The following is a 23,841-nucleotide window of genomic DNA, read 5'->3' as shown; positions in this document are numbered from 1 at the left end:
GATCAGCTGTTGTATAACCACATCAACAAACGCTTCATTACAAATGTCAACTGCTAAAATAAGACTAGGCCTTTGGTTAATTTTAAAGAAGGAAAAGATGGTTCTGCAGAATACATTTCAGGATAATTATTCATTTAGGAATAGGTTTTTAGTTTTTGTTTAAGGTAATGGAAATCATACTTTTAAAATAATACCATCTCCCTAGGGACAGATAAAGATACTTCCTGGCAGTGTGATCCTAAGCAAGTCACTTAACCCCAATTACCTCGCCCTTACCACTTTTCTGCTTTGGGCCTGAATCTTACTATCAATTCTAAGACAGCAAAGGTAAGAGTTTTAAAAAAATGTAATACCACCATGTCTTCCCAAATAAGACTATCAACTCTACTCTTATATGACTCTGATATGTCAAACCATTAGTGAAATCATGAAGACACCTCACTGAATCAAAGATCTGAACTGGAGATCTCTGAGAGTATTTCATATATATCCTTTACATCTTGCAGATGAGGAAACTGGCCTCAGGCCCATAAAAATGAAGAATCTTGGTCAAGTTTATAATGGTCACTGCTGAACTGAGACTAGAGCTTCTGGCCCAGAGCTCTTTCCATTCACCATTGATTATCATATCAGCAGGACTTCAGGCCTTCCTAACTATGTAGTCACTGTGTGTAGTAAATACAGGTTTTATTTAAATAGGTATATATCAATAGGAGAGGTGGCTTTTTTAAAATGGTGAGCAAAGTACTTTGGGGGACTCTGTGAGGAAAAAGAAAGATGTAAAAAGATAATGTATTAGTTTGCTAGTAATTCTCAATCTTTTCCTGCTGTTCTGAAAGATGCTACTTTGTAAAGGTTTTCTGCACAAACACCCTCTCTACCTACTTCCAAAACCCCCACCTCTTTTTTATCCTATGGTGAAGTAATCTGAGAATTATGACACCACAGTTTGCCACTGAAAACATGATTACAAGGTCAAAGAGTGAGTTTCAACTTCACTAAATTACCAAGCAGAGAAAAGAGAACTATGAGTAAGGAAAGCTGTCATTTGGAATAAATCTGATAGAAAGAGGGTAGAGCACTTTATTCTTTGTATCTGTATTCCCTGTGCCTGGCACACAGGCACTTAATAAATGTGTGTTGGTTGATTAAGATGGCTAAGATAAAGGAAATGGACTTATCTGGTAATATAGTATATTTGAAAGATTTTATTTCAAATTTCAAGGTCTTAGTTTGCTTTTGCAGTTTATAAGTTTCTTCATTAAAAACACATAGCAATAGGAGTAATTAGGTAGCATAATGCATAGAGCACCAGGCCTCGTGTCAAGAGAATCTGGGTTCAAAAAAGACCTGTTGACATTTAACTAGTCCTGAGGAAGTCACTTAACCCGAATTGCATAGTCCTTGCTTCTTCTGCCTTGGAACTGATACTTGGTAAAGGTTTTCTTGTTTTTTCTTGTTGTTGTTGTTTTTTACAAAACAAAAAAAAAAACCCACTTTGCACTCAGATAATTGTCAAAGACTAGAAATAACAAAAAATTAAAAGGCTTAAAAACCATGTAATTTGCAAAGGAATCTTTAGAAATATTGCCCCAATGTACAACTCTTTGTACTCAAAAAATATGAGCTAAAAATAATCTGCCACGTATACTAACCGTTTAAAACTTGTGAATTTTGCCAGTCTTTACAGAGCTCTATGGATGGTCAATGTGTACTCCAAATAGGATGTCATTTCTCAAACACTTAAATTACATTGAAGGTTCTCTATTTCATAGCCACATCCGAGGCATGAAATTCTAGACTCAATTCAGATAAGCTCAAGACTATAGCTATAGATCCTAACCCATGGATTCTACTTAAGAACAATGTTATAATAAGGCCCCAAGAAGTTTTAAATGTAAAACTTACTTTGTAAAATACAGGGATGCCCACTGAAATGTTTTGGCAAAGAAGTCTTTTAACTCCTGTCCCTTCATCTCTTCCTCTGGCTTGCTTCTCAAACTAAGCCTATTCTTCAACTTTGCTGAACTCCCCATAATTTCTAGTTACTCTGAACTCCTTATCTAGTCCATTTTCCTCTTTGAAAAGTATTAACCCCATTGTTTAACCATTTCAACTTTATACTGTATACTATCTTTGAATTCCTTACCCTCATGTCTTACTAGCACTCATACATACCTTGTCAAATTGGTGTTTGGAATAGCCCTTACTAATCAGTACCAATCTGCTCTCTCTGATCCTACTCATAAGCTTTTATATGTCACTAGAGGAAATCCCATAATTGTGCTGCCTGAATCCACTACGGATCTGTATTACCTACTCTCAAACTAGGAGCCTCAATACTGCAGGGAACTAAGTTATCTCTGGTAACTAAGATAACTCTCCTGGTAGAATGCCAACTCCTTAAAGTTAACTGTTTTTTTTTTTGTCATTGGATCCCTAGCTCAGGGGACTTGCACATACAGACAGTTCTTGCTTTATAAAAATTCACATTACATTAATTTGAACTTTATGTAAAGAAGTCTGAAAGAAATCTGAATTTAAAAAAAAAATCTACTCTCTTCTCCTGCCCCTCAGTTCAATACTCCATATTCTCCCCCAATCACACACACACACACACACACACACACACACACACACACACACACAAAAGCAAAAGCAAAAACAAAGCAGCAAAATCAGAACTGCCACCACCATTGGATGGGGAGGCTTGAGAACCCTAATGCTGAGAAAAGAGACTTTTGCCCTGCTTGTCCATATTTGGGTGCCATTTGTCAGTTCCCAGCCACTAAATGTTGACCATCCTCTCCTACTATGTTCAGGTCTGGCCCCCAAGTCTGTTACTCACTCATTCTTCCTCTTAATTTTGGCCATGTGCCCTGCCTGTTCCTCCTCCAGCTCTAGCTTCTGTTCCCAGCACTCTGTATATGTTGGCCCCTCTCTTCACAGGTATATGGACCCCTTCTGCCTCTTCCCCATGTCCATAGGCAAATTAACAAGATGTAAAAATTTTTTACATAGAGTATCTATGGAATGGTCCACTTAGTAAAGCAAGAATTCATATAATAAACAACCATTGAACTGAATAAGATATTCTTTGCCAATTCACCAGATCTTATCTAACTGAACAACAAAGATCTGATCTTAAAGATCTTTCAAAAAAAGTAAGTGTATGCAATTGAAGTTACCTCACATCTCCCTGTAACCAAAAATCCTAGTTTCCATTCTTGATCAAAAAGCATTCCTTTTTTTAATGTTTACAGAAACAGATTTACCTCTTTTGAATATCTATAAATGTATATTTTTGCCCTTCCTTTGGCCTTTAACAGCAGTTTTCTTCAGAATGGTAACAGATAACAAAATTCTTTGCAAAGCAGGGGGTTTCTAGTCATGAATTACTCTACAATGCAGGCTGAGAAAACTTTCATGATGTAAACAATTCAGATTATACTTAAGGCTGCTTGGGTCAGTATATGAATTAATTGTCTCTTAGCTTGAAAGGTCTAAATGATTGTGAGAGGAAATGTAAACAGGAGCAAACTGCATACTAGTTAACGGAAGCCACAATTAAGTGGCTCTTCAAAGAGAATATCAGCATCAGTTCATAAAACCACATCCTAATAAAGCTAGAAGTGACTTGGAAACATCCTATGGTCAAATATCCTCCATTTGGCCACTTACTCTTCTAACTCTGGTTCAACATCTTTTCCAGGTAAATAAAACAAATCAAACTGAGATATCCTGAAGGATCTTAATTAAATACAAATCAGAGAAGCTGGGGGGAGGTGGCTGGATTGAGAAGGAACTTTTTCAGAACTAGCTACAATAGTAGCAATGTTGACAAATGTGGTGTCTTCTTCTACCAGGATTAACAACCAGAAAACACACCAATAGCTTAGCTATTCATGAGAAACACAAGGTATCTATGAGCGAAAAGTACAGAATATAATATGCACAGGCCTACAGGGCTGTTATATACAGTAAGTCACTGACACATGTTAATCTCACTTATTTTGAAATAGGTACAGCAGGTTTTTATTCTTTAGTGTTACACTGATCATCTGTCTAGTCTTTCCTTAAAGATCTAAAAAAGAAAAATAAATTATCATTTCCTTTAGGAATCAATTCTAACTACTTGGCATCCTGACATGAAGATGATCCTTATTCTTTCATATATTTGCCCTTCTTTAAATCTTCTGCAGACAGGGAAAATAAACCAAATTTCTCTTCAATCCAGTTCTACCTATGTGACCTTGGGGAAACACTTTGGGCCTCAGATTCTTCAACTGCAAAATAAGGGTTTGAGGCTAGGTTGACTTCTCAAAGTCCTTCCACTTTAAAGTCTAGGATCTCCTCAGAGCCTTCTTTCATTTGTTAGAAGACAGGAATGTCATACCTTCACTTTCTGTTCTTGAAGAGAAACCACACTAAATACTTTAATCTAACCTCTTCACCTAGATCCTAGGGGAAGAAAGAGGACCTACAAATGAAAAAGAATCTAAGAGTATAAGTAGAGAACCTTTCGGGTGATTGCATAGTGTCCCTTGAGCTCATGCAGTGCCCACTTGATGTCCTGAGTGCTGAGCATTTTGAAATCTTCCATGAGTAGATCAGTAGCTTGAATAAAGCAACGCTGGTCAAGCGGAGTAAGTTTAGAAAAGTCAAAATAGTCCACCTTGGACACCTGAAATGAAAGAGAAGCAGAAAATTAATATAGTCTAGTTAAGGGGATTTCTTTTTAACACAGAAGACAACTACATAAAAATTTTTCAAGTCATCTCAAAGCATTGAAAAGATAGAAGAAATATGATAGAAAAAAGGAGGGATGGAGGAGGAGGGAGGTTTATCTTGTGGTTAGATTTATCTAGGTTTGAAAAGGGCAAACTAAGTACCTTCACTATAATAATTTTGCTAAAAAGATAACTTTTGGTTGCAGTCCTAGATCCTTTCCCTTCCAGTATATTTCAAGCCATCTTTACTGTTAAAATAGTAGCTGCTAAATCTTGTGTGGTCTCACAGTATTTAAATTATTTCCTTTTGGCTGCTTGAAGTATTTTGTCCTTGACTTGGGATTTTGTCTAAAATATTCCTGGGAGTTTTCATTTCAAGGTTTCTTTCAGGAAGAGACTAATGGATTCTTTCAAAATCTTCTTTGCCTTCTGTTCTAGAATTTTAAAAAATATGGTTAAGCTCTTTTTTGTTCATAATTTTCAGGCAGATCAATGATTCTTCAATGATCTCTCCTCAATCTATTTTACTGATCAGTTTTTTTTCCTGTCAAATAATTCATATCCTTTTTTTTCACTCTTTTGACTTTGTTATTGCTTGATGGCCAATCCTAATTTTTAAGAAGTTATTTTCGTCCATAAGGTTTTATACCTCTTTTTACCAAGCTGTTAATTCTCTTTTCATAATAGTTTTTATTATTTTCATTTCTTTTTTCCACTTCTCCTTATTTGTTTTTTGTTTTCATTTTGGGAGTTCTTAAAAAAAAATCTCTAACTTGTGCTTTAATTCTTCTAGGAATTATTTCTAGGCTTGGGTCCAAACTGCATTTTTCAATGAGGCTTTGCCTGTATTAGTTTTCAAGTGACTGTCTTCTATGTTTATGTCTTGAGTTTTCCTATCACCATAGTAGATCTCTCTATGTTCTGGTTCTTTTTTTGTCTGGTGCATTTACTAATTTGTGATGGAGAAGATATACCGGGAAAACTAGGCCATCCTGACTCTGTCATTACCTATTAAAGGCTGTAGGATTTTTTTTGAGTTTTTTTTTTTGGTCATAGGGGTTGGGTTAAGGAGGTGAAAAGGAAGAATACTGAGTAATGACAGGCAGAAATTAAATAAATTAAATAAAGGTTTTACAGTAACCTAGTTTGATGTCAGAAAAAATATAAATAGATTGGCTAACATGACAGCTATGGAAAGTAATGAATGCTGGAGGGGATGTGGCAAAGTGGGGACACTAATTCATTGCTGGTGGAGTTGTGAATTGATCCAACCATTCTGGAGGGCAATTTGGAACTATGCCCAAAGGGCGATAAAGGACTGTCTGCCCTTTGATCCAGCTATAGCACTGCTGGTTTTGTACCCCAAAGAGATAATAAGGAAAAAGACTTGTACAAGAATATTCACAGCTGCACTCTTTGTGGTGGCCAAAAATTGGAAAACAAGGGGATGCCCGTCAATTGGGGAATGGCTGAACAAATTGTGGTATATGTTGGTGATGGAATACTATTGTGCTAAAAGGAATAATAAAGTAGAGGAATTCTATGGAGACTGGAACAACCTCCAGGAAGTGATGCAGAGCGAAAGGAGCAGAACCAAAAAAACATTGTACACAGAGACTGATACATTGTGGTACAATCGAAGGTGATGGACTTCTCCATTAGTGTCAATGCAATGTCCCCGAACAATCTGCAGGGATCTAAAAAATACTATCCACAAGCAGAGGATAAACTGTGGGAGTAAAAACACCGAGGAAAAGCAACTGCTTGACTACAGGGTTGGAGGGGATAAGACTGAGGAGAGACTCTAAATGAACACTATAATGCAAATTCCAACAACAGGGAAATGGGTTCGAGTCAAGAACACATGTGATAACCAGTGGAATTGCGCGTCGGCTATGGGAGAGGGAAAGGTGGGGGGAGGGGGAGGTGAGAAAATGATCTTTGTTTCCAGTGAATAATGTATGGAAACGACCAAATAAAATAATGTTTAAAAATTTTAAAAAAAGAAAGAAAGAAATATAAATAAAACCTTGAAAACCTGTTCTGGGCACTAAAACCAAGAAAATTGCTTATAACAACAGAATACTGAAATCTACTTTCTTCCCCTTTTAAGGGGAAAAAATACAATTTTTAAAAAAGTTAAAGGACATACTGGAAAACATTAGAAAATAAGAGGACTACACTTGCCTTTTTCTCATCTTGGCTGGCAAGCAGGCTGCTATTAGGATTTAGAACCACTCTACCTTCCTTCTTTGGATAATCTGGATTTTCCAGAAGAAAATTACAAAGTCTGCAAAAAACACAAAGCAAAACCCAATGTTACTTTTATATTTCTCCAAAGTGAAATACCTGCAGAATGAGGTAGCATTAGAAATTAGAACTCTTATAAGTGATCACTAGCTAAGTCCCATCAGTACATAAAAAAAAAATTAAACTGAAATGATCTTCTCTTTGCTCACTTAAATAACAATGCCTATTTATTCCCATACTTTCATATTCAATGCTTGAACCTGCTGGTTGATGCTACTGAGTCATAATTCAATCATGACAGTCAAAAAACAGGTAAAAGTGTATTTAAGAATGTGTTACCACTATTTGTCAAAGAGATAAAATATGCTGGGTTTTTACATATATATACATGTATATATCATACACAATACTAAATCTGAAAATTCATTTGACAAGCATTTATCAAGCACCTACTTCTTTCAAGAGACTTGGATTCTGGGGGCATCTGGGTAGCCCAGTGGATTGAGAGCCAGGCCTAGAGATGGGAGGTCCTACATTCAAATCTGGCCTCAGACACTTGACAGCTGTGTGACTCTGGGCAAGTCACTTAATCCCCATTGCCTAGCCCTTACCATTCTTCTGCCTTAGAACCAACACACAACATTGATTCCAAGACAAAAGGTAAAGGTTTATAAAAACAACAAAAAAAGAAACTTGGGTTCTACATCAGAGATATAAAGACAAACTGAAAAATAATTCTCACCTTGAAGGAGTTTATGGTCTACTTGAATAAAGAAAAACTTTTAAACTTTAGTTACTTGCCAGTGTACCAGAAATAAGAAATTATGATTTAGTTACTTTAAATTATAGCCTCTTCTAGATTATTATCTGCAATACTGGTTTAATTTAACATATTTCACTACAGAATCTTCTTAGAAGAAAACATTAAATCCATTAATCCAATTTCTTCATTCTACAGCAATATCTAATAAATTAGGCAAACTATATGGGATTTTTCCCATTAACATTGGTAGTCCTGCTTGATTTATGAATATTCAATGTAAGATAGTTTCTATATGTGAATGGAAGATTTTCTTTCTTTCTTTTTTTTTTTAAATGTCTGGGAGTTTGGAGGCTGACCAGTGGTAGGTTTGTCCAAAAAGACATCACTAGGCCAGTACTATGATCCCATTTTTCTTTCTGGCTGCAGGATTATATGTGGGCAGCAGCATCTGAATGCAAAACACAAACAGACAATGCTACCAGACACAGATGGAAGCTATGCACACAAAGGCTGCGGCCATGGCAGATTTTCTTATAGGTCATTATCTCCACTGTAGAACCTACACAACTCCCAACAGTTTTGCATACTATCCCTAGACTGAATGAACCCCCCAACTATTTCTAAATAAATGTTGATGATCAGTGATAGGATCTTTCCCCAAAGAGATCAAAGGACAATTAGGGGTCAAGGACAGAAAGTTCATTTTCTCCAACCAATCAGACCCCACCATTACTCCTTGTTTTTCCTCTCTCCATCTCTATCTCTTAGTTCTAACTTGATTTAGTGTAGTCCCATGAATACTGAGGAAATGGGACACAGATACTTATTGGGCATGGAAGTTAAGATTTCTTATGATGAATAAATCAATCAGTATTCTTTTAAAATTGCTATCTACTGTTAACAGAATCAATATACCTAAGGCTTTCCTTAGATGAAATTATAAAAAGATTTTGTATATGTATACTGAGATATGAAACCAAATACAAACCATCTAAAATTCACAATCTGTCCCTCTCTAATTCCCACTGAGTTCAATAGTTCAAGTGAAAAATAGCATACCAAAATCTATTTCTGTCAGTATTTGTTGTTGTTCAGTCATTCAGTCATGTCCAAGACCCTGTGATTCCATGAACCATAGTAGGCCAAGTCCTTCTATCTTTCTTTTATCTATTCTTCTATCTTCTATATTATCTAAGCTCATGTTCATTGCTTTCATGACACCATCTATCCATCTTATCCTTTGCCATAACCTTTTTTCTTTCCCAGCATCAGTCTTTTACAATGAGCTCTGCTCTCATTATGTAACCGAAGTATTTAACCTTCAGCTTCAGTATTTGTCCTTCCAATAGACAGTTAATTTCTTTAAATATTGACAGATTTAATCTCCTTACTATCTGAAGAATTCTCAAAAGTTTTCTTCAGCACCAAATTAGAAAATGTCCATTATGGGCATTCAGCTTTCCATATAATTCAACTCTCATTGCTATTATACGTTACTACTTTGGGGGCAGTTGGTTGGCTGAGTTGATTGAGAGCCTAAGCCTAGAGAGATGAGATCCTAGGTCCAAATCTGGTCTCAAACATTTCCTAGCTGGGTTATCCTGGACAAGTCACTTTCCCCTCATTGCCTAGTTCTTACCATTCTTATGCTTCCGAACTAATACACGGTATTAATTCTAAGGTAAAAGGTAAGGGTTAAAAAAAAAAAGCACAATTTTGACTATATCGACCTTTGTCAGCAAGGTGACGTCTTTGCTTGTTAGAATATTGTCCAAATTTGCCATCGCTTTCCTTCCAAGGAGCAAGCATCTGCAATAATCTTTAAACCCAAAAATATAAAATCTGACAACAACTTGCACTTCTACTTTCTTTGTTTCCCAGGAAGTGATGGGGACAAGATGCCATGATCTTAGTTTTTTTGTTTTTGTTTTTTTTTTAAGTTAAGCTTTAAGCCATCGTTTACTCTCTCTTCTTTCACTAAGAGGCTTCTTAATTCTTCTTCATTTTCTGCCATCAAAGTGCCATCAACTGCATATCTTAGATTATTGACATTTCTCAAGCCACCTTAATTCCAGCTTTTGATTCATCCAGCCTGGCATTTACATGATGCATTCTGAATATAAATTAAGTGGATAAGGTGACACTATATAGCTTTGTTATACTCCTTTCCCAATCTTGAACCAATTATTTCATGTTCAATTCTAACTATTGTTTCTTGATCCACATACAGATTTTTTTCAGGAGACAAGTAAGATGATCTAGCACTCCCATCTGAGGACTTGCCACAATTTGCTGTGATTCACACAGTGAAAGGCTTTAGTGCAGTCAATAAAGCAGAAGTAAATGTTTTTCTGCAACAACTTTGCTTGCTCCATAATAAAGCAAATATTGGTGATTTGATTCTTCTGTCTCTTTAAAAATCAGTCTGCACTTCTGGTAATTCTCAATTTACATATTGCTAAAGCCTACCCTGCAGAATCGTAAGCATCACCTTGCTGTCATATGAAATGCATTCAGTAATTTGATAGTTTAAATATTCTTTGGCATCGTCCTTCTTTAGGACTGACCTTTTCCAATCCAATGGCCACTGCTGAGATTTCCAAATTTGCTGCCATATTGAATATAATACTTTAACAATATCATCTTTTAGGACTGTGTGAAATTAACATAAAAGTAAAACTCAGGGTTGGCACATGCACATTAAGGTAGGGTGCAGAGTGATAGTACAGTTTCTAAGTTCTGGAAAGGAAGGACAGATGCTGCGCTGCATGGCCTCTGACCCAGAGGCATGGTGTGATATGTGCCTGGACATCAGAACATATGATTCAGACTGTCCAATTGAAAGTGGAGTAGGTGTAACATCATGGGCAAGATCTAAGAGCCAGGACAATGGGGAAAGTGCTCTCAGCTATTTTGGGGACTTGTTGAAAGAAGCTCTCTTGCTGGTACTTAACTATGTAAGCTATCTCTTCAGGCTGGGAATCCAAGAACTAAGACTTGCGACTGCAGTCAAGTTAGTTATGCTGGTAACTTTATTTCTCTCTTTCTTTTTACTAAAAAATATTTATAATTTAATATAAAATCTTCAAGATTAATTTTCATTCATAAGAGGACTTTAAATAGTCAGTATTATTGTACCACAATGACTTCTTTAAAATAAAGTGATCTGCCCTCTTATTCAGTAGGGATCTCAGACTGAATCATTTTACATATTTATAGTTATTTACATGCCAAAAGCTAAAAAATGGGAATTCCACTGAGCAAACAGAAATTGATCAAAAACAGCATTTGGGGTTCAGCCACATTTGCTTTACATTTAAATTTCCTTTCTTGCTACCCATTGGGGTTTAGAATTTTGATAGAAATTATATTTCAATGTCACTAAGAATTACAAGACTTTCCTCTTGTCAAAAACATATTGAGGGGCATCCAGGTTGCTCAGTGGATAGAGGCCTAGTGGATAGGCCTAGAGACAAGAGGTCCTGGATTCAAATTTGGCCTCAGATACTTCCTAGCTGTGTGATCCTGGGCAAGTTACTTAATCCCAATTGCCCAGCCCTCACCACTTTTCTAAGTTGGAACCAATACCCAGTATTAATTGTAAGACAGAAAGTAAGGGTTAAAAAAACAAACAAATCATATTGAACAACTATTCATTAATACCACAGATACCAGGTCAATTGAGGGGATTGCAGAAATCCAAACTGATTACTTGCTTATTGTATTTCATGTTCATGTTCATTCAGGTTTGATATGTCATGGAGATGAGAAATTCTGCAAAGTAACGCTGACTAGTGTTCTAACTTGTTTACCTCTGGACATGTGATTACAACATAAAGCTGTATTGGATAAATTTTGGTGAAATAAAAACATGGACTAGAAGTCTTGGCTAACCAGCCAAAGACCTTAATATGTATCCTAAAGCAAATACTTCATGGCTCCCTAGTGAATCTTATGAAAAATCTGCCTGTCCCAATCAGCACTTCCTTGCTCTGAAAAGTATCCTCAAAGTAATAATGTACAAAATGCATATGAAGCATGAAGAGAAAAGGAACTGAAACTGGTGACAGTTGACTTAGCCTTTTTATTTAGCATGGGATATTATAACTTATTATAATTGTTGTTCGGTCGTTAAAAGTATTGTCCAACTCTTCCTGACCTCATTTGGGGTTTTCTTGGCAAAGATAACTTGGGTAGTTTGCCATTTATTTCTCCAGCTCATTTTACAGATAAGGTTACTAAAGCAAACAGGGTCAAAAGACTTGTCCAGGGTCACATAGCCAGTAAGTATCTGAAGCCAGATTTGAACTCAGGAAGATAAGTCTTCCTCATTCCAAGTCTAGCACTCTATCCGTTGTGTCACCTAGCTATTCAAGATGTAAACATCTAATCTTATAGACTTTTCATAAATATTTTAAATTTATGGGATGAGAAGATTATATTAAACATTAATCCAAAATGAAACTTCTTGTTTCCTCATCCTAGTTATGTTAGATATGGAAACTGGACTCAGGATGCAGAACAAGACATACATTTTTGGACATGAAGTAATTTGGTCAATGTGGGTACTTGATTATGCATAATTACATTGATTACATAAATACATTGATTATGCATAATTATTACAAAGGTTTTAAATTTTTTTCCCCAATGAGCCTGAAAGGAGTTGAGAGTGAGAGAAGGAGCTAGGGACAGAGTATTCAAGAAAGAAATCTCATTGAAACATTTATCAAAAATACACAGAAAAGAACAGAAGGAAACTTAGAAGGACTCAAAAACAAAACAACTTTGGAAATTATATGTTGAAATTGTTTACTAAAATTTCTCTAAGGTTTTTAGAATCTTAGAGCTAATAGCTTAAAACTGAAGAAATCAAAACTATCAATAAACACATGGAAAAGTGTTCTATATAATCAGAGAAATACAAATCAAAACAACTCTGAGTTATTACCTCACACCTAGCAGATTGGCTAACATGACAGCAACGGAAAGTAATGAATGTTAGTGGGGATGTGGCAAAGTTGGGACATTAATGCATTGCTGGTGGAGTTGTGAATTGATCCAGCCATTCTGGAGGGCAATTTGCAACTATGCCCAAAGGGTGCTAAAAAACTGCCCCTTGATAGCACCCAGCCATAGCACTGCTGGGTTTGTACCCCAAAGAGATCATAAGGAAAAAAGACTTGTACAAGAATATTCATAGCTGCGCTCTTTGTGGTGGTAAAAAATTGGAAAATGAGGGGATGCCCTTCAATTGGGGAATGGCTGAACAAATTATGGTATATGTTGGTGATGGAATACTATTGTGCTCAAAGGAATAATGAACTGGAGGAATTCCATGGGAATTGGAACGACCTCCAGGAATGAATTCAGAGTGAAAGGAGCAGAACCAGGAGAACATTATACACATAGACTGATACACTGTGGTACAATCAAATGGAATCAACTTCTCTACTAGTAACAATGCAATGACACAGGACAATTCTGAGAGACCTATGAGAAAGAACACTATCCACATTCAGAGGAAGAACTGTAGGAAAAGGAAGAAAAACAACCGCTTGATCACATGGGTGAATGGGGATATGATTGGGGATGTAGCCTCTAAATGATCATATAGTGCAAATTATCAATAAAATGGAAATAGGTCTTGATCAATGACACATGTAAAACCCAGAGGAATTGGGCGTCAGCTATGGGGGTGGGGGGGTGGGGAGAGGGGATGGAAAGAACATGAATCTTGTAACCATAGAAAAATACCTCTAAATTAATTAATTAATTTAATGTTCCAAAACTTAAAAACAAACAAACAAAAAAACAACTGCACTAAGACTTTTGGAACATCCTGTATTTAAAAAGAAAATAAAGCTGTATGTAAAAGATTCAACATTTCAGGTAAATTCATCTTTTTTCATTTTCATATTTCTTAACTCACAAATGAAAAAAAAACCTTTAAATTCTAATTTTTAAAAAATCTATTTATAGCATATTTTGGACATAACCCTTTAGGGTGGGTCTAAAAACAAAGGGAGTGAATATTTCTTTATGATAAGTCTCAAAGGCTTTGTGCTTGGTCAATTTTGGCTACCTGTTATTTTATGTGTATTTATACTCATGGATTTGCCTAAATAAAATGCTAGAAAACTCAATCAAATACCAATTACTCAATCATTCAAAGCATGTCAATTTGTAAATGTTTCCAATATCTTCTCAATACAAGTGAGATTACTTCCTGAGGTTGTCTATCAATTGGAGAATGGCTGAATAAGATGTGGCATATGATTGTGATGGAATACTATTTATGCGTTTAAGAAATGATTTCAGAAAAACCTAGAAAGACTTTCAAGATCAAATGCAGAGTGAGCAGAACCAAAAGAACATTGTACACAGTAATAGCAATATTCTTAGAAAAACAACTATGAAGGCTCTAGTTATAGTCTCAGCAATAGTGATCTAAGACTCATGATGAAAAAGCCACGTACCAAAGTCTGAATGCAGACCAAAGCATACTATATTTCACTTTCTTTCTTCTTTTTTCTTTAAGTTCTCATATACATAATGACTAATGATTGCATGTGTAAAATCTGTATCATATTGCTTACAATCACAGGAAGGGGGAGGGTGGAAGGGAATAAGGGAGAAAAGGCAAAAAAGGAGTAAATTTGGAATTCAAAATTTTTTAAACCCTTACCTGCTGCCTTAGAACCAACACTATGTATTGGCTCTAAGGCAGAAAAGTGGTAAGGACTAGGTAATGGGGTTAAGGATTACACAGTTTAAAAGTAGCTGAGGCCATATTTTAACCCAGGACCTCCAGTCTCTAGGCCTGGCTTTCTTTCACTTGAACCACCTAGTTGCGCATTCAAATTTTTAAAAAATTAGTATTAAAAAATGTTGTTATATGTGACTGGGGAAAAATAAAATATTATTCTTTTTTTAAAAAAAGAGAGGTTACTTCCTGACAGGGAAAAACATGAGAAAATATTTTTTTTTTATCGATACAGCACAAAATACAGGTAACTATTAAGTCCTACTGATGCCTACAGGGGGAACATCTAAATGTTGTACAAGAACTAATAGCAGAAACCAATTTCTTTTAAAGTAATAGTTAAAGAAAGAAAAAACCTTGCTGATACATCCCATAAAATACATTATACATAGAACCAAATTTGGCAATAGCATCTGAAAAAAGGAAACCTTAGGAGACAGCTGGGTGGCTCAGTAGATTGGGAGTCAGGTACAGAGACAGAAGATCCTGGGTTCAAATCTAACCTCAGACACTTCCTAGCTGGGTGACTCTGGGCAAGTCACTTAATCCCCATTGCCTAGCCCTTACTGCTCTTCTGACTTAGAACCAATATTTAGTATTGATTCTAAGACTGAAAGTAAGACTTTAAAAGAAAAAAAAAAAACCAAAAACCTTAGAAGACACTAACAAATTGTAGAAAGAGGTCAACAATTTAAATTACAACTATATGGATGTGTGCTTCCAAAACTGCCAGCAGATGTAAATACACTGGGAAAAACTGGACCATTTTCCTCTTAATGGTACATTTTCTAAAATACAAACATAAAAATTACCTACTATGCAAGCAGGCAAAAATTTTATATTTTAAGGTCTATACTTACACATTTAAATCATAGAAATTCTTCAGATGTATTATTTCTTCAATATACCCATTGGCTACATCTGGAAATCTTGCTTCCTAGAGAAGAATAAGCTCATTAGGTCCATTTCATTAACTATAAAACTTAAGAATACTCAAGTAAAAAAATACAGGAGTTTTAATTATCTTTTTGGTATACACATTCCTGAATACTATGGTTTCTATTTCAGTTCATTAAACACTGGAAGAAGCTTTAAGTCTTTTAAAATCTTTTTAATTCTTTTTAAAATCTTACCTTCTTAGAAGGAATACTAAGTATTGGTTCCAAGGCAGAAAAGTGGTGAGGGCTAGGCAATTGGAATTAAGTGACTTGCCTAAGTCACACAACTAGGAAATATCTGAGGCTGGATTTAAATTCAAGACCTTTTGTCTCCATACAGGGTTCTTTATCCACTTAGCTGCTCTGCTTTAAGGTGGTTATAAATAAGGTCAATAAATAGGGTTTGAACTCATTTGAATGGAATACAGTTAGACTGAAAGTCTTTAAAGGTCCAATATCTACATTTTACTAAAGTTCAGAAGGTGAAGCCGACATCAAACATGAAATTACTAGAAGAGTTAGAACTAGAATCTGAGCCTCTTTTCTCCCAAGTCCAATTCTTTTTTTCTTTTTTGTTCCTTTTTTTAAAACTTATTTTTTGTTTTAGCAACAATTCTAAAACAGATGGGCAAGATCTAGGCAGTTAAGTGGCTTGCCTAGGGTCACACAGCTAGAAGCAAGGTCAATTATTTTTTAAACTATGCTACACTGTCCTCTTCTTTTCATTAGAAATAGTGAAAAAAATCTAAATTGCACTGACAAATCACAGAAAAATCAAGTCTATATGGGAGTTTTAATTTGGAATAAAGAACAATTAACCAAAAGGCTATGGCTCCTATCAATCAAGCAATTGAGTGCAATCTCAGGGAGCCTGAATTTCTGCTACTCTAACTCCAGTACTTTCCTAGGGCACAGGTATTCAGTGAAAGCTTTCAAATCAATTTTCATATGTAAAATTATCATGCTAATATGTCCAATAATCTAATTCCATCTATTTGGATATGGTTCTTAGGAAAACCTTGATGGGAAATATCCCCCTCCATATAACTAATATAAATATACAAACTATATTTTAGTCATGAAAACTCCCCCCCACCCCCCATTACTTGATAAAATCTAAAGGGAAGAAATAAGACTTACTGTTTCTTTCACTAGTAGTGTAATAAATTCTCTATCTGCACCAGTGCCTCCTTGTTCAGGAATATTTCCCAAATCAGGCTGATGAGATCCTGGGAAAGGGAAAGCTGGACCAGGCTGTTCATCATCTATTGCTAGTTGATGGTCTTTCAGTTCTCCAGGAGGATGGGCAGGCTGAGGAGAGGAAGGACCTGGGATTCCATCTTGCTGTGGTTCTGGCCTTGGAAAAGCTGGTCCTGGAATCTCATCTCGAAATGAGAGATCTGCTTCAGGCTGCCCCTGTTGTGGGACAACTTGATTTGCTAATTCATTAGGCTCGTGGTCTATGGGTTGGAAATAAGGATGATCTAACCAACTATTTTCTCTTATAACTTGGTTATCTACCACAGCAGCTGATTCTCTGAGGTTTGGTATAAGCTCTCGTTCAGAGTCTTCAGTTGACTGGCTTTGCACTTTTGGATGTTTGTTTTGAAAGTTTGCTTCTTCTAAATTGATTATTTCCTTTTTCACATTAGGTTTCAAAATGACTTTTATAGCTTGGATATTACTTGGTCCAGGCTTGGGATTTCGGTCTTTTTTGGCTCTATGCTTACTGTGTTCAGAGGGGCCAGGTAACTGAAGATCCAGATTTCTATTGTTGTTTTCACTGGGCTTCAGTTCATTATTTGCAGCTGAAAAAAGACTCTCCTTATCTTGAAGAAATAAATTCATATTCTTTTTAGACACTTCTCCTAATCTATTAATTTTCAGATCTTGCCACTGGGCAGCAGGTTTGACAATAGGCCGCAACAGTTGTTGTTTTTTTGTCTACAGTGAGAAAAAAAAAGACATATTTAATATAATTAATAAAGCTAACATTTACATACCCTTATACACTTGCTTAAAATAGTGAGATAAGAAAAGAAATTGTTTTTGACATGATTTGATGATTAGAAATTAATGATAGAGATTATTATACCCTAATTTCAAGAAAGTCTGGTACTACTATAGTAGTTTAATTTTAGTATCTCTGAAGACCACTAAAATAAAAATGGAAGAGATAGGCCAAATATTTCTCTGCATCTATTATAAAGGTAGCTGTTTTATAAAATTGGAATTAACTAATAAATTCCAAAACTTTTGATGACGTTACCAGACTTTTCATTTGCTTGTGTTCTATAGTTAAATTAGGCTTTAGAGATGATCAAAAATTTCCTTGCTATTGTTTTTAGAAGCATTTAGAAGTAAATAGGTAGGGGGCAGCTGGGTGGCTCAGTGGATGGAGAGGCAGGCCTAGAGATGGGAGGTCCTACATTCAAATCTAGCCTCAGATACTTCCTAGCTGTGTGACCCTGGACTAGTCACTTGGCCTCCATTGCCTAGTCACATTACCACTTTTCTGCCTTGGAACCAATACACAGTATTGATTCCAAGACGGAAGCTGTGGGTTAAAAAAAAAAAAAGTAACTAGCCACCCATCTGTGATTCCTTGGGAATAAAATATTTTAGTGAAAATGTTTTAAAATATTTAGCCTCTGAAATGGAATTGATTAAAACTAAACATACAAGTTTCATTCCTCCAAAAGGGGGCAATAGAACTTTATAAGCAGCAAAAGAAAAAAAAAAGAAAAAAAAACAAAAGCAGCAAAAGAATTCAGATTGCAGTGCCCGAGTACTGGTGTTGTACATTGCTTCTATCCATTAATATCCTGGAGATTCTAAGTAACAGTGGAGTCCAAAGAACCTGAGTGTTACCCTAATATCCATTTTCCTAATCTCACACCTCACTAAGCCAGTTTCCTCACTTATAAAGTGAAAGTTGTTCTAGATGATCTCTAGTATCCCTCAAGATACAAATCTTCAATCTTAGGGACCTATGAAAATCCTTATCGTCTTTGAAGAAACCCATATTCCCTTTCTATTAAGGGAATTATTTAATTATTTAAAAATATAAATAAATTAATAATTTAAATAATTAATTAATTAATCATTAACAAATTCTGAGACATTATCAATTCCTAGGGACTTTCCAAGTCACTAAACAAGAGGGAATTTTTGCTCCCTTCATTCAAAGCAGATAATTTTGAACCTTCTATCAAAGTGCCTGCAGAAAGTCCCTTGTAGAATTTGTATTTGAGTATACTTTTTATTTTATCTTCCTAACTATATCTCAAATAAGTTTATTTCAAAAACTTAAATATAGCTTAAAAAATCTTTTAAAATTATGATCAGATATCTACTCAAATGGTAAAGTTTAGCTTCCTAAAAAGACTGAAATCAATCAAGCAGCATTTATTAAGTGTTTGTATTGAATATGTACCAGGCACAAGGCTAAACATACAAGAAAAAGCAAAACCAGTCTCAGCCCTCAAAATATCTCCCTGAGGAAGGCTCATAATACATTTCTTTCATATTCTCAGTATATAAGGCACATACTAGTCTTTTAACAAAACCCGCTAATGAATTGCATCATCCATAACATCTGTTCATAGTCCAGAGATAACTCAAGGATCATTTCAATGTCAAAATTTAAACAATGGCAGAATTGCATATTACTCCTTTGAAATAATTATATAAAAATAATCTGACATGCCCAATGAGGTATATGTAAACTTTAGAGCAGTCACAGAAACTAACAATAGGGAATCATTTTCCATATACCTGCCGCCCTCAAACTTTTCTCCTCTACTTAAGAGGAAATTTGAAATATTAAAGTACAATTTTCCATTGCACTAAAAGTATTCTTTATGAACAAGGACTACTATAATATTTCCCCCCCAAAATCCTAAGATACTAATTCCCATTAATAAGATAAACTATTTCAGTAACAACACAGAGATCTAGAAACTGAGTGGATTGGTTTAGGCTTTTTCAATCCTAAATAACCTAAACCTCACTTCATGATCTTGAAGTAGCCATAGAGAATAATGCTTTTCTTCTTCTTCTTTTTTAAACCCTTACCTTCCATCTTGAAATCAATACTGTGTATTGGTTCCAAGGCAGAAGAGGGGTAAAGGGCTAGGCAATGGGGGTTAAGTGACTTGCCCAAGGTCACACAGCTGGGAAGTGTCTTGAGGCCAAATCTGAACCTAGGACCTCCCATCTCTAAGCCTGACTCTCAATCCACTGAGCTACCCAGCTGTCCCCACTTTTCTTCTTTAAAAAGAAAGCAATGCTTAAGTAGATAAAACAGTACCTTTGGAAGGAAAGGAAAGGAGTATATTGGGGGGAAAAGTGATAATGAAATTATACACCTTAGAAGAACTTTTCTGTGTGTGTGTGTGTGTGTGTGTGTGTGTGTGTGTGTGTGCACACGCATGCACACACAAACTGAGTAATGTAGGGGAAAAGGAAGAAAAATTACATAAGAATATCAAGAGAACTAGAATCAAACTTTAAATAGTTCTAATCAAAACAGACATCTTCCCTGAACATCATCACAAACAGAAGAAGAATCAGGCCAAAAATATAGTTATTACACACCTTTTTATAAACAAAAGCATTCTACAATGTAGATCACAAACTTACCTTTACTACTACACACCACAGGAAAGTGGAAAGGGAACTTAATGAGTTAATAACACCCCCACCCCCCACCCCCAGTGTCAGCCATCAGTGTCCTGCAGTGTGTTGAAGCTAACAATATACAACTATTAGGCTTATCATAAGTTTATCTCAGGTGCTGGTGGGAAGACAGCTGATAGATCATCAGCTCCAGGTTTTCTCAATAAATATCTTTATGTAATATAAACATATAATTATACCATATTTCTATGATCCTATGTCTGGACTGCATTAAATCTAAGATGACTATAAATCATGGACAGTAAATATAGAATGAGAAAAACTTCTAGGGAAGATGAGAGTTCCTATAGTCCATTCCAAAAGTTAAACAAAGTCACAATGATTTCTACTTTGGATCAAAAGGGAACTAGTCATTAGAATACTGCATAAGAGATTTCAAAATTTTTTTTTAACTTAAAGCAAAGCCAAGCTAGCAATATGCTAGCTTAGAAAATATATTATCCATATGCTCTGAATTAGAGATTGTATTCCCAAAAAACTCACTTCTGCCAGAATGACGACATCATCATCATCATCATCATCATTGTCGTCGTCATCATCATAGTCATAGTCATCATCATCTTCTCCATGCTGTCTAGATGATGAGATTGGCAAAAGTGCAAGTTCTTCATCTGAGGAGTCTGATATGGTGATGAGTCCTTCATCTCTGTGATTTATTCTGTCTACAGAAAAGTAGAGAATGTTATCTAGAAGTTAGGGTTTATAGTAGCTCATCAACACCTTAATCTGAAAAGAGCTAAAAAAAGCCTTAAGATTTAAATACAAGAATAATACTGAATACTTCAGTATGAATTCTTTTGAGAATTACATAAAAGTCTTAATAGATAGGTTCCTATTCCAGGCCTTTCTAAGACATTTTAGGTTCAATGGAGTGCTCAAAGTTGGCAACTTCAAGGGGCAGCATGGTCTTGGGAAAAGTGCAATGAATTTGGATACAGAAAAGATGAGTTGAAGTCCTCTACTCTATCTCTTAAAATTTTTTTCATTATTTTGTTTTGAAGTTATAAACAGAAAAAGAACTTTTCCACATGCAAAGCAGAACACAAAGCATTCACTAACTATATGAAACCATTATTCTCCATTTTATATATATTATATGTATATAATATATATTTCATAATTATGTTCAACAGGGCTTTTTTGTATGTGCTTGCCTTTTTGAGTACTTAAAAGAAAAGAAATATATCCTTGGAACAAATACACTTAGGGAAGTAAAATGAAACCACATAGTGATCATGTCCAAAACTGGACTTTCTGCATCTTAAGAGTATCACTTCAAGTCTCTTGGAGTCTTTTTTCTTAACAATGCTTTCCTTGTATAAATTCTTCATCTAAGTTTATTCACTTTACTTTGCATCCATTTATACTACCTCAAATTCTATGCAATTGTCTTTTTCAGAACTTCAACTTATGGAACAATGATATACATTACATTCACAACACAATTTATTCAACCATTCCTCAAGCAAAGACTACCTCTTTAAAAGATATTGCTTTTCTTTTTCTTTTAATTCCCTTTTTAAGGATTATAAAGTTTGTCTTGCTTGAAATTTGAGAGCTGAGCCAGTGGTCTTTCAGAGGGGAGGGTCCTTCTGTCTAGATGTGATGGTCCAGTCGAATAACTGATGAGAGACACTGAATGCTCAATCTGTGTTTAGGCATCACCAGTGCTGTCTTTTGAACAGGATTTGCATTTCTTTTTTTGGTAGGGAAATGGATTTTATTTTATTTTAAATTTAAATTAATTTATTTAGTCAATTTAGAACATTATTCCTTCGTTACAAGAATATTATTTCCCTCCCTCCCTTCCCCCAACCCTTCCCTAAGATCCCTAGATTCCTAAGTATTTCATATTGTCTAGGATGATTATAAATGGAATTTCACTTTCTAATTCTTGTTGCTGAGATGTGTTGGAGATATACAGAAATGCTCATGACTTTTGTGGCTTTCTTTTGTATCCTGCAATTTTGCTAAAGTTGTTGTTTATTTCACCTACTTTTTGGTTGATTCTCTAGGATTCTTTAAGTAGACAATCATATCATTTGAAAAGAGTGATAGCTTGGTCTCCTCATTACCTATTTTAATACCTTCAATTTCTTTTTCTTCTCTAATTGCTACTGCTAGTGTTTCTAGTACAGTGTTAAATAATAGTGATGATAATGGGCATCCTTGTTTGACTCCTGATCTTATTGGGAAGGCTTCTAACTAGAAGATCCCCATTGCAGACGATGTTGGCTGATGGTTTTAGATATATACTGTTTATTATTTTTAGGAAAAGCTCTTCTATTCCTATGCTTTCTAGTGTTTTCAATAGGAATGAGTGTTGTATTTTGTGAAGAGCTTTTTTTGCATCTATTGAGATAATCGTGACTTTTGTCAGTTTGCTTGTTAATATGGTCAATTATGTGGATGGTTTTCCTAATATTGAACCATCCTTGTATTCCTGGTATGAATCCTACCTGGTCATAGTGAATAACCTTCGTGATCATTTGCTGGAGTCTTTTTGCTACTATCCTGTTTAAGATTTTTGCATCAATATTTGTTAAGGAGATTGGTCTATATTTTTCTTTCTCTGTTTTTGGCCTGCCTGGCTTTGGAATCAGTATCATGTTTGTGTCATAAATGGAATTTGGCAGAACTCCTTCTTTGCTTATTCTGTCAAATAGTTTGTATAAAACTGGGATTAGTTGTTGCTTAAATGTTTGATAGAATTCATTTGTGAATCCATCTGGACCTGGGGATTTTTTCTTAGGGAGTTCTTTGATGACTTGTTCAAATTCTTTTTCTGATCTGGAATTATTTAGGTAACCTATTTTTTCCTCTGTTAGTGTAGGCAATTTATATATTTGTAAATATTCATCCATATCACCTAGATTTCCATGTTTGTTGCCATATAATTAGGCATAATAGTTTTGAATGATTGCCTTAATTTCCTCTTCATTAGAGGTAAGGCCTCCCTTTTCATCTTGGATACTGTCAATTTGGTTTTCTTCTTTCCTTTTTTTAAATTAGATTGACCAGTACTTTGTCTATTTTATTTCTTTTCTCAAAGTACCAGCTTCTAGTCTTATCTACTAAATCAATAGTTCTTTGACTTTCAGTTTTATTGAGTTCTCTTTTGATTTTTAGGATCTCTAATTTAGTCTTCCTCTGAGGATTTTTAATTTGTTCACTTTCTAGTTTTTTTAATTTGCATGCCCAATTTACTGACCTCTGCCCCCTCTAGTTTGTTAATATATGAACTCAAGGATGTAAATTTCCCCCTAAGTACTATTTTGGCTGCATCCCATTGATTTTGAAAGGATGTCTCATCATTGTCATTTTCATCAATTAAATTATTAATTGTTTCTATGTTTTGTTCTTTAACCGATTTTGGAGAATCATATTGTTTAATTTCCAATTAATTTTTGATTTGCCTCTCCATGTACCCTTACTAATTATTATTTTCATTGCATTGTGATCTGAGAAGGTTGCATTTATTATTTCTGCTCTTTTGCACTTGTTTGCAATGTTTTTATGCCCTAGTACATGGTCAATCTTTGTGAATGTACCATGTGCTGCTGAAAAGGTGTATTCCTTTTTTGTCCCAATTTATTTTTCTCCACATATCTACTAACTCTAATTTTTCTAAGATTTCATTCCCTTCTCTTACATCTTTCTTATTTATTTTTTGGTTTGATTTATCTAGTTCTG

At 35.1% G+C, this 23,841-nt stretch overlaps 1 protein-coding gene and 1 non-coding gene across 10 annotated transcripts in view; both read right to left on the bottom strand.

The window, feature by feature from the left end:
* Nucleotides 1-23,841, bottom strand: part of RNF216 (ring finger protein 216) — a 228,919-nt gene that overhangs the window by 110,377 nt on the left and 94,701 nt on the right. For all 9 annotated transcript variants that reach the window (XM_056806441.1, XM_056806446.1, XM_056806447.1 and 6 more), the window contains 5 exons: nucleotides 20,632-20,810; nucleotides 16,588-17,391; nucleotides 15,370-15,446; nucleotides 6,918-7,020; nucleotides 4,520-4,684 (listed from right to left, as the gene is read on the bottom strand). In XM_056806441.1, coding sequence (XP_056662419.1) covers nucleotides 4,520-4,684; nucleotides 6,918-7,020; nucleotides 15,370-15,446; nucleotides 16,588-17,391; nucleotides 20,632-20,810 — 1,328 coding nt within the window. The remainder of the gene's footprint in view (nucleotides 1-4,519; nucleotides 4,685-6,917; nucleotides 7,021-15,369; nucleotides 15,447-16,587; nucleotides 17,392-20,631; nucleotides 20,811-23,841) is intronic.
* On the bottom strand, nucleotides 8,074-8,256 carry LOC130455683 (small nucleolar RNA SNORA23). The gene has a single exon (XR_008913786.1). It is a non-coding gene; the product is annotated as a small nucleolar RNA SNORA23 (small nucleolar RNA).

The sequence above is a fragment of the Monodelphis domestica genome, chromosome 7 (genome assembly GCF_027887165.1).
Source record: "Monodelphis domestica isolate mMonDom1 chromosome 7, mMonDom1.pri, whole genome shotgun sequence".
NCBI lineage: Eukaryota > Metazoa > Chordata > Mammalia > Didelphimorphia > Didelphidae > Monodelphis > Monodelphis domestica.
Note: the sequence above shows the minus strand (reverse complement) of the source record. Positions and strands in the feature narration are given on the sequence as shown.